The sequence below is a fragment of the Primulina huaijiensis genome, chromosome 2, assembly GCF_012295235.1.
Source record: "Primulina huaijiensis isolate GDHJ02 chromosome 2, ASM1229523v2, whole genome shotgun sequence".
NCBI lineage: Eukaryota > Viridiplantae > Streptophyta > Magnoliopsida > Lamiales > Gesneriaceae > Primulina > Primulina huaijiensis.
In genome coordinates, this window is record NC_133307.1 from 31,635,075 (window position 1) to 31,646,438 (window position 11,364).

The 11,364-nt window shown below is 32.4% G+C and overlaps 1 protein-coding gene across 1 annotated transcript; it reads right to left on the bottom strand.

Annotated features, from left to right (window-relative positions):
- Window positions 1-483: 483 nt before the first annotated feature.
- On the bottom strand, window positions 484-4,396 carry LOC140971705 (auxin transporter-like protein 2). The gene is made up of 9 exons (XM_073434123.1): window positions 3,734-4,396; window positions 3,310-3,533; window positions 2,976-3,161; window positions 2,788-2,900; window positions 2,474-2,657; window positions 2,254-2,351; window positions 1,595-1,802; window positions 1,258-1,515; window positions 484-774 (listed from the first exon to the last, which is right to left on the bottom strand). Exons 2-9 carry the CDS (start codon window positions 3,484-3,486, stop codon window positions 550-552), a joined length of 1,449 nt encoding a protein of 482 aa, XP_073290224.1. The 5' UTR covers window positions 3,487-3,533; window positions 3,734-4,396; the 3' UTR covers window positions 484-549.
- Between the last annotated feature and the right edge of the window lie 6,968 nt (window positions 4,397-11,364).

Genomic DNA, 11,364 nt, shown 5'->3' on the forward strand with positions numbered 1-11,364 from the left:
ATATATATATAATAGTATTTTGTTATTGATTAAAATAAGATATAATTATTTCCCTTAAAAGCTTTTCAGCTTTTTTAAGTTTTTAATTAATTAATTTCACGATATGATAATTTTGACTCAGCTAATTGAACAGAAAGATTAAACAAAATTGTGAATAGATTAAACTACATTTGGAGTTTTACAAACTTTTTTTTATTATTTATGAATTGTGAATATATAATTTATCAGTTACATTAATCAAGAATCAATATACATTTTGACCATATAAAAATCATCGACCATGATAAATATTATATCGACTTAATTAATTAGCCTATGCTTTGAGAAGCAAAGGAATATAATCATCACGACACACTGCCTTATCTAATATTTTAAAAATTATTTAAAAAAATATATATTAAACAAAAAGTAAAAAGAAAAAAGCACACATCACGTGTAGGGAAAGTATTGATACCTCCCCATGTATACTTCGACTCGAGTAGAGAACACCAAGGAACATGCACATTTAGTAAATTTGGTTCGATCGAAATAATACAGTCAAGCCATCGATCAAGAGTGCAAAGGCACCGGAGTTTGATGCACCGGTGTCGGTGGCTTGCACTGATAACACTTGGCGAAGAGACCGAACGTGTAGACTTGCCTCGCAAAATTAGTAACGCTTGCCCATCCTCCAAACCCAAATCCAACTACAAATACCCAAATTACCACAAAAAAATTCAAAGCATACATGGCAGCCCAACTCGGCAAGAAGAACGGAGGCTTCTCTGCAGCATTCTACAATAATTGAAGGAAAATAAAATTTAAAAAAAAAAAAAACAAATCTTTGCAACAAATTTGAACTTAGATTCATCAATGATAAAAACCCATTTTAATTAACGAATTTTATGTCCGATGGTTTAAAAAATTCATTTCATTTCCATGGAAAACGAACCGATTTTAAGTAGAAAGGAAGCAAACTAGAAGACAGTAACTAAAGGACATATTACACATCAAGATTGTCCGTAACTAAATTGAAAAAGACAGGCCACCTAGATCCTTATATCTTAGCAAACTTGTCAAGTCCAGAAAATGAATGCCAACATCAGTGGGTTTTTAATATATAAACGTCTTTATTTTTTATCCTACAATGATTTGGGATTTTTTTTTTTGGGTAACAGTCATAAATATGTGAAATTACCAGCAAAATTTACTGCAAATATGTGAAATTACCAGCAAAATTTACTGCTGGTGTAAAGAGTGGAGACATTATAAAGTTACCTTACGAGAATCGGCTCTCATGTACGTGATCATATGTGCTACAGCTGGGATAATGTAGACTGTGAAACTCACTAAAAGTGCGCCAACTGCAGAGTTAATTGGACCAAAAAATGGGAAGATAATGGCGAAGAACCAAATTGGTACCACTACTGGCAATCTTACAAGTGCCCTTAAACATATGCTCCTTGTGTCATGCATCCCAATCAGCTTCTCCCACACAAAGTAAAGCGGCGTACACGCGAATCCAAATGTAATGAACTGCACTTAAAACATTTTCGGATGAGTCGCGAAATTCATTAATAAGTTCAAATGTACACTGAATGAAATTCGACTATACCTGATGAATGAGCATAAGGATAACTGCAGCGTCGCGCCAACCAGACTTGGGGAGCAGCGCGAATGCGTTGGCGTGATTGAGGAGTTGATCACCAAAGGCCCAATAGACACAGGAAGCCGATGGTAAGGTAAGTGTGAAAACATAAAGTGTAGCCATTAAGTATATATACTTAAACTTCCGAGGTTTCCACATCGCATGCATGATTTCCCTGCAGTAGAGCAAACCTTAAATCAGATGGAGGCCCTTCAATCAACTTGTGCAACCATATCATATGCTTGCTTACCACATTGTACAACTGGCAAACCCATAACTCAGAAATTGCAAAGGGTGAGAAAGTAAAGAAATTACGCCAAGAATGAGTGCATGTTCTGGCAGAAACTTTTACTAAATGGACTCTGATTTTACTGTAGTTTAACTCCACTTAAGCATACAAGGAGTGATGATGTTACTAATGTTTATGTCGCCTTTTCCTCTTGTAAACAAAGCACAAGTAATTTCATGATTTTGTTTGCTTTTACTAACCCCAAGGGGCCGGCAAAAGCTGCAAAGAGAAGATGAGATGGAGAAGAAGATAATATTTTTCTGAAACATACTGTTTAAATAATTGAGGAGCAAACGAAAGAAAAAATATATAAAAAGAAATTTAAAAAGCTTCTCACACTGTGACAGCATGACCACCGAACGTGTACAGTATGTTGGTAGCTCCGGTGAAGTACAGCACTAGCTTCTTTGGACCCGAGTGCTGAACACCTTCAACCTATCAACACTTCCAAATCATGCACAAATTCTTTTTCACATTTAAGATTGAAAAATACATGAAATTTATTTTTTTTTTAACATACGGTAATTAGTAGCACTGTAGTTTGATAAGTTTTTTACCTGGCCATGTACAAGGGCCGCAATAGTCAAGTACCAAGCGGTGTAAGTAGTCATTCCAAGTCCTATAAAGGACCAAATTCGGTAGTTGTGAAAGGAGGGAATGAAAACAGTGGTGGCGCAACAAGCTCCAAAGATATAAGTCCATGTCCTCTTATCCAGATGGTCGTTTATGTAGTATATGTTGCTGTAAATTAAACGAATAGTTTGTTTTTTTTAATCAAGAATCGATCTTTTTGACATACTTCACTTTCAAGATTACATCTTTTTTAAAACATGTTAAGATAAAAAAAAAAAGAAAGAAAGAAATTTATCACCTCGCACAGGCTATGAGTTGGATGACGGATCCAAACAGAAGAAAAGTGCAGTTGAAGGCTAAACCTACGGCTTTCCCGATTGGGCCAAGTAATCCATCCAGCACTTCGTACCACTGGATTTAGGATATAATGAGTAAAAATTTTAATATATGAATTTCGAGTCATTTCAATCGAACAAATTAGCAAACCTGAATGACATGGTTTTTGAAGCTGACGCCTTCTTTTTCCTTTCTGCTTCGATACTCAATGTATAAAACACTGATAAGATACGCAGTCCAGCTGCCCATAATGCCGTAGAATACTTGAAACACAACTCCAGAGAGCATTCCAAGTTGAGAAAATGAGTATGGTAGCGTCAGCAGCACTTGCGCAACCTGCAGTAAAAATACTTGGAAATTACTCATGGAGATGACGGGATTAAAAAGATCAAAATTTTACAGTGTTTGTGAAGTTAAAAGAATCCCATTTGGAATCTCATGAAATTTTGAAAAGTTGATGGTAAAGTAATGTCGATATACGTACTTGATTGGAAGCACAACTGAACCAGGCATCCCAGGCGGAGCCACCGTGCCAGAGTAAGTTTTTGACGCTGAAAATGGGCTGGTCTTCCACTTTCTCCTCCTCCTTGCCGCCGTCTTCATGCTCAGACTCACTAAAGGTGGAGACAATAGCTTCCTCTGCTTGCTTCTGGGACGACATTTGATTACTTTCTTTGTAAATAGGGACTTGAAAAATCTGTGGCAGATCTGAAAAACACGCACAAAAAAGACACACAATGAGACAAAAGAGCTGCACACCCTCACACTCCTCCCCAGAAAACGAAAGCCAAGAAAAACTCACCAGATTCCAAAGCTACAAAAAAAGGAGAAAAAGAAACAGTCCGAAACAAACAGAAAGAACTACGACGAAAGGGCAAAAAAATCCCAAAATTCACTTTCCGAAATACCTTGTTAGACGAGTCTTTTCCTTGAACACAGATCTTATATATAGTCAGGAAAAGCACTCCCTTGATTGAACCAAGTCCAAATACGTGACCCCTCAAATCTTTTTCAGTTCGATATGAATGGGATGAAAAGCGGAAGGCGAGGTTTCTTGAACACTGACAGTTCACTATTTCTTCACTCCAAGACTTATCATCAGAAAGAGCTAAACATAGAAAGTTAGCAAACAGCAACAGACACTTTCATTTGTTGCAATCTCACGACCTCCCCCTTATTAAATTCTCGGGGACAAAACTAAATGCGCTTCAAAAAACTTTCGGCGGCGGCGGCGGCGGCGGCGGCGAGGTAGTGCCTCAAAAAAGAAGCAAAGTTAAGTGTTATAAGCGCTGCAAAGCATAGGAAAAAAAAATGAAGCGCAGCCTAGCAAGTAGCGAGCATGGAAATGGGAAAAGGAGACTTTCTGCTGCTATTAAATATCATTACATGAAACTGAATATTAATTATTTCCGCTCATACTTATTTCATTCTTTTTTCTTTTTTTAAAAAAATACTTCGTCGTCTTCACTATATTCTACAAATTCAATTGTGATCCGATTCTCAGGTTTCGTTTGGCCAAATGGAATTCAAGAGATTTTTGGGTCTCTCTGCTTAGTTCTCATTTCCCCGAGGACCCTGGTTACAATATTTTATAAAACCGAGAATTTAAACAAGTGTTGCAATTTGCATATTTTATATTCTTTAAATTATTGAAACAAGTACATATATACGTTGAATTCGCAACTTAATGTATCTAAATCACGCTGGCGAATCCATAACCAAGAAAATTTACTAGTCTATTTTGCCTATTTTGGTGAGCATAAGAAATATTAGGATCCCATTACCTAAAAGATTAGTTAAATCTCCAGGTTTAGTACAGTTTTGGGGTCCAAACAAGGTCTTACAAATCTTGATAGTCTAATATCGTTAAAACAAAGGGATCCTGGTGAGATCGGTCTTTAACCCAACTGGTCTCATCATTGATTTTCTCTTGTATTGACTCAAATTCTAGTTTCACTCCCCCATATAAGATAACAAAAAAAGGGCTCCTGTTTATCGAAAGCGAGTCCAGTACTGGTGTTGACTAAATAGCAAAGTTAATGGTAATGTGCACGCACACATTGGTGTCCCGAGAAAGAAGAAATGAGTGGGATAATAGAACGGTATTAGTGGATGGAGAAATGATTAATGGCAAGGATTTCGTGGGAGGTGGATATAATCAAATCTTGGATTTGTGTTCCATAATAGGTGCCCCTTCATGTGGGATGCGACTCTCCACTTATTCTTGAATATCACTCCCACCATCACATTGCTGTGACCTAGTTGATCCTACCATAACTCTGATGATAATCGCACACGTACGTTAGTATCTTTTTGAGTTGTATCGTTGTCACCATTCTCTTGATTTTCTTGATGGAAGAAACAGTTTGGGATCATGGAAAAACGCAGGTGTGGAGTAGCTAGAGAATGAAGTGAAGACTTGTAACTCGAATCCTAAAACCCTAAATTGGTATCCCATGTTTAATTTGTTTATAGACATATGAAAATATGGTTCTTTATATTGTGCATGTCACTGCGCAGTACCAAGCAAAATCCTTTCCACCATTACATGTTACTATATATACACCTAGGCTGGAAGAATATATTAATAGATAGACCATATATGCATGATTCCGAGCATGCTTCAAAATCTAAAATATCCATCCAAATGTGCTTATTTTCACCCTTTGCACCATGTAGAAAAACACCATATGCATATCCATTGGGCTTGATTTCTTAATACAATTTCTACATGCAATTCGAATCCAAAATCTTAAATTAATTATTCGGATAATTTCATAAAGCAATATTTTTTAAATATGAGTTTACTCCTTAGATGCGCTAATTAATTAATTAAAGAATTTCTTTATTCGTTTCTGTGGTTGAGTGGGATTTATAATCATTCAGTCCAAAGCTAGTACACAATTATTCACTTTTTAGATGATCATCTTTAATTCGTTTGGATTGTTTAATCTATTCCAACTATCAAATATTCTTGATTTAAATTATTTCATAAAAATTAGACAATTATTTCATATATATAAAAATGTAATTCTTGTTCACTCCTATTGAATTATGCTCTCTTCAGTCTACAATACATCCTAGCTAGCTAGACGAAAATATAGATGTAATTAATTGGAGATAGTTCTTGTTTTTAATTAAAAAAAAAAATTATTAATTAAATAATATATTACATATATAAGGAATAGAAACAAGNGAGACGGTCTCACGGATCGTATTTTATGAGACGGATATCTTATTTGGGTCATCCATAAAAAAATATTACTTTTTTATGCTAAAAGTATTATTTTTTATTGTTAATATCGGTAGGGTACGGTTGACTCGTCTCAGATAAAGATTCGTGAGATCGTCTCACAAGAGACACACTCCCCAGTTTTATGCTAGCTCGATTTCACTTGATTAATCCGTTAGGGTTAAAACATGATCTAAAATATTTTATTAGATTAATATGCGATATAAAATTTTGTAGATCTCAAAATTGTTAAATACATATCATATATCATCGATTTATTGGATAAATAATATATTTCTACACTGAATACATCAAATTCTAGTATATATTATGTTAAATATTTCTTAAACTTAATAACTGATTGCTCATGTGAATTTTTTGACATGACAAAAGATAGTAGAATATGATTCAATACGAGGATCTCTTGTTGGTCTTCAATAGGAAGATAGAATGTCCCTAAAATCATGAGTGTGTGTCGCCTATTTTATTTAATTCATTCCCATTTCCCACTTTGAAAAATTCCATAAAATTTAATTTAAGAATTCATCACGATAGCATCAGCATGATCGTAGTCTTGAAAACAATATCGTAAAGCAATTTATTTCTTTTTTTTTTTTAAAGGTAAAGCGCTTTATTTTTTTGTGTTCAATGGGTAATTATTAATTTATTTATTGGATCTTATCAATTAATGTTTCGTAAAATTTTAAGATCTTATCAATTGTTTCGTAAAATTTTAAATTAATTTGAATTCCTTTCCCCTAGTTTGTTACTGAATGCTTCTTGGGAATTACTACGTTATGTTTTTTTTTTTTTTTTTTTTTTTTTTATTTTTTTTTTTTTTTTTTTTTTTTTTTTTTCATTATGGAAAAGTTTGCTCGAAATAGGATCGGAGTCAGTTGGCAATTGGCATATTTTTTGGCGATGAAACAAACATGCAATTCTTTTACCTGCTTTTAATTAATTAAACTGGAATATAAATGGTGCAGTGAAGCTGACCTGAGTTCATGCTCAATTATTTGCCCACAAATTTTAATATTTGAACATAAAGCATGCACAATCAAATAGATATTTTCTAGTTCAAATTCGAGCTCGACTCGATGGAAAACAGATCGGCCAGTCGACTCCCCCTTACTATTTCCTATATATCTCTGTCCACTTGTACCAATTACAATATTAAAGAGAGACTGACTTTGGACAAATGCCAGCCATCTATCTATACACTTTAATTTAAACTCCAAAATATATTAAATATGAATTCATGCAGTTGTATTGTACCGTCATCAATAAGTCCCGTTGGAATTGGAAACCATCGTTGTCTGATTTTTTTTTTTTTTTTAATAAAACGACCAAATGGCTACAAACAAGTTCATATATCAGAACAATTCAATTCTATCCAAATATTTCAATTTATTAATTTCAAGATTTGCCTGCATGTTTGTCGGAGCAGGTAACCATTCATTCAATTAATTAAATACGAGTGTGTGGCTGAAATAAATTCATTATCATCCAAAAACAAAGATTAATTTTTTTTTAGAGAATCCCCCAATAATAATAATAATAATAATAATAATTAGGAAATTATGGGTGATATATGTGTATTAGTTATGATTACTAGGGGAAGAGATGGCCTACACTCAACTCGATCTATTTCTCATTAATTTGCTTGATTATTAATTAATGGCTTAAAATAGCGTTATGCACGCACCATTTCTAATAAAATTTTGAGACATAAACACTTCATTGATCCTAAATTTTTCGTTTGTTCAAGAAATTTACTACAGTATTACCACATTGAAATATTCTTTTACTGGTTGCAAAAAAATAATTCTGAATTATTATCCAAACTGATCGTGGTTTCCATGTGCCTTATTGCTCATTCAATGTCGATAATTATTTTTTTTTAAAAAAATATCGTAGAATTAAATCCGATCCTTAATTAAACATTTAATATTTTTCTATGGCTAATCATACGTATGTATGAAAAGAGATAACAGCTTAGCATGTGAGATCATCTGTCACATTATTTGTCTTCATCAAACGACTATTGCTTAACGGGCAACCATATTCTCATATGTGTATATGTGTGTGTGTTGAGTTTGGGATGAGTTGGCTATAATTGAATCTCGAACATGAGATAATCTTTTATACAAAACTCTTGTGAGTCGGTCTTATGAATCAATTTTGTGATATATATATTCTATTTGAGTCACCAATTAAAAAGTAATATTTTTTTATTGTAAATATGAGCAAAATTGATTCGTCTCGCGAATAAAAATCCACGAGACTGTCCCACAAAAAAACCTACTCAAAATTTGAGATTTTGATATGAGACAGATTGTGGGTCATATATTACATATATCTCTCATCATTCACTTTAATATACTTATATATCACTTATTTAAATGCAAAATTAATTTAATTTTTTTTTAAAAAAAAACTCATTCTTAAAAATATAATAATATTGTAACGACTAATGATGAGATCATAGGCATCAGCAACTAAAAATTTGAATTTACCTACGCTCTCAAGCATCGGTAGTTATTGCATCATAATTGAAATTTGGCAGAGTTAATGATAGGATCACATTTGAATTTAGAACTGGAACGAGTTGGCATCTACGTACCATGGAAATTATTTTGAATTTTTGTTATTTAATATTGCACAATATCGCATGCTATAATTTATACGTTTCAAATTATTAATTGTGGCAAAAACTTGTGTGAAACGGTCTCACGGGTCGTATTTGTGAGACAGATCTCTTATTTGGGTCATCCATGAAAAAGTATTACTTTTTATGCTAAGAGTATTACTTTTTATTATGAATATGAGTATGGTTGACCCGTCTCACAAATTAAGATCTGTGAGACGGTCTCACATGAGACTCACTCATTAATTGTCCATCTGCATCCATATCAAATTGATTAAATTTAACTTCTTCTTTTTTATATTCTAATTTTTTTTATTTCATTATGTAGCTAGTTTCTTTGCGATTTATCATCTATATTGTCAAATTTTAGTTTTAATTACATATTTTAAAATTTTTAACAATTTTAATCTTTTATTAATCAAAAAAATTTTAAAAGATAAATATATAAAATCAAAAATACAGTTTTCGCTATATATATAAATATAAAATACGCCTAAAATTTTGCATGTGGTTAGATGTCCTTTTCAGCACATTATTGTATAATGCATATTTTCTGTAATACAAATGATCAGTATACTATTGTTTTGAGGATATGTGACGGATCAATATTCGTAATAAAAATAATATTATTGACATAAAAAATAATATTTTTATTGGATCGAGTAAAATAAAATATCAGTATAATAAATTGACTGGTAAAATGATAACATAGGATTTTTTGCGTTGTTCCGAAACAAGTGTAAATTAAATATTATTGAACAAATATATCTCGATTTCATATTTTACGGTTAACCAAACTTTGAATAATATAGTATAATATTTTTATTTCTAGAGAGGCCCCAATAAATATGTGGCGGGGCTGATGAATCCAGCTATAACTAGAAAATATTCTATTGATTTGAACAAAAATAAATAAATATAACAAAATTTAAAAAATTGAATTGCATTAATGAATGAGGGGCTTCAACAACACACTTCTGGTAGGCATTAGATAGGGCCCAAAATATCTGTGGTTGAAAAGTTTTCGTGGGCCCCAACAAGATATGGCTTCGAATTGGATTCGATATTCCCAACCCGGCAAATGAAACTTCTCTGTCAGCCCAAACGCGTGTTTATTTAATGTCAAAGCTGTAATGGGCCAGCCCATCTCATTTTATGGGTTTTTAAATATTTATTTATTTAAACCCATTTTTCCTCATAAAAATTAAAATTGAATACAATTTTTTTTTACAAAGACATTAATTAAATTTCTTAAAAACTCTAAATTGGTCCTAAATCTACTCATAGATACACATATAATTACACACACACACACACACACACACACTCCCTTTATAATAAGAAATAAAATCATAGAAAAATTTCATAATCGGAGTATGATTAGAGCGACAAGGGATTAAACGTGAATTAATAATGAGTAGTAATGAAAGGGGACCAGGGCTGGTTTGTTATCGGGACGACAGCAATACAACAGAGGAGAGTCCTCCTGCGTGTCACGTGCACACCTCCCTAAGAATCTTTATATAGAAAATACAATCTCATGAAACCAAATCTTATCTAACATATTTTTCGTGTCTTAAATCATTTAAACTCACTGGTCGGAAAAAAAATATAATGATAATAATCATGATAAAATGCTTAATAATATAAACATAATGAAACACTTTTTTTTTTTTTTGAGTTCGAAGAGTTGATTCTTACAATTAAGTCTCGAACTCGGTAACTCGTCCCTAGTTGTTATTAGATGATATAAATATGGGAATTTTCTTGGATTGGTTGGGAGTGAGACATGCTACGATCTCTGTTTGGTCAAGTTGAGGATTATTGATGACTTTTGAGCCAATTTAAAGCTCGGCCACAAGCTACAGTTGGAAAGTTTTGATTTTTTCCGCTGTAATGTCACTCAAAATGTTTGCAAGCAGGTCCCATCAAATATTAGTATTAAATACAATAATAATATTCGTAATTTCAGTTAATGCCGAAGTAGATTAAATGATCTTGTTATATTATTATACATATAATAACACGCACGTACGCATGCATATGCATGCATGCTTGGCTTCTAAACGTCAGCACCCACCTGGTTTAATATCTTATTTGTGTACAGGTAATATTTATGTAAAATAATTATATGTTTAAACCATAATTTTGTTAATTTAAATAATTCTCGGTTTTAAACTTTTGATCAAATTCATGATTGATTACGTATTTAGTTTAATTACGTATATAGATTATTTTTTCAAAACAAAATTATACCAAAACCGTATCCATAATCATTAATATTTAAAAACGAGTTGTTGATCTTTCATATCTATCTATTTTTTCTTTCGAAGAGCCCTTTAGTTTTTATCTGGATCTAAATATGAAATCAGATTTCTTTGGTAAAAATAATTAAAAACGGTGAAGTTATTGATTGAATGAACAGATTTGCTATAAATCTTTCGTACGACAACGGTGATTGAATGAACAGATTTTGCTAATAACAAATGAAAGATCAATAACGGTGATCTTTCATTTGTTATAACAACGGTGAAAATCATGTTATAAAATTAAAAACGACGAAAATCATGTTATATCCAGCCTTTTAGTTTTGCTAATAACACATGAAAGATCAATAACGGTGATCTTTCATTTGTTATAACAACATCGGTGAAAATAAT

What these genes read in the sequence shown, in the direction of transcription:
- LOC140971705 (XM_073434123.1), bottom strand. Translation starts at nt 3,486, where the DNA reads ATGTCGTCCCAGAAGCAAGCAGAGGAAGCTATTGTCTCCACCTTTAGT. An exon ending in TCAAAAACCATGTCATTCAG is followed by an intron (nt 2,901 to 2,975) that starts GTTTGCTAATTT and finishes TCCTAAATCCAG; the next exon opens with TGGTACGAAGTGCTGGATGG. An exon ending in GGTGGTCATGCTGTCACAGT is followed by an intron (nt 1,803 to 2,253) that starts GTGAGAAGCTTT and finishes GCTCTACTGCAG; the next exon opens with GGAAATCATGCATGCGATGT.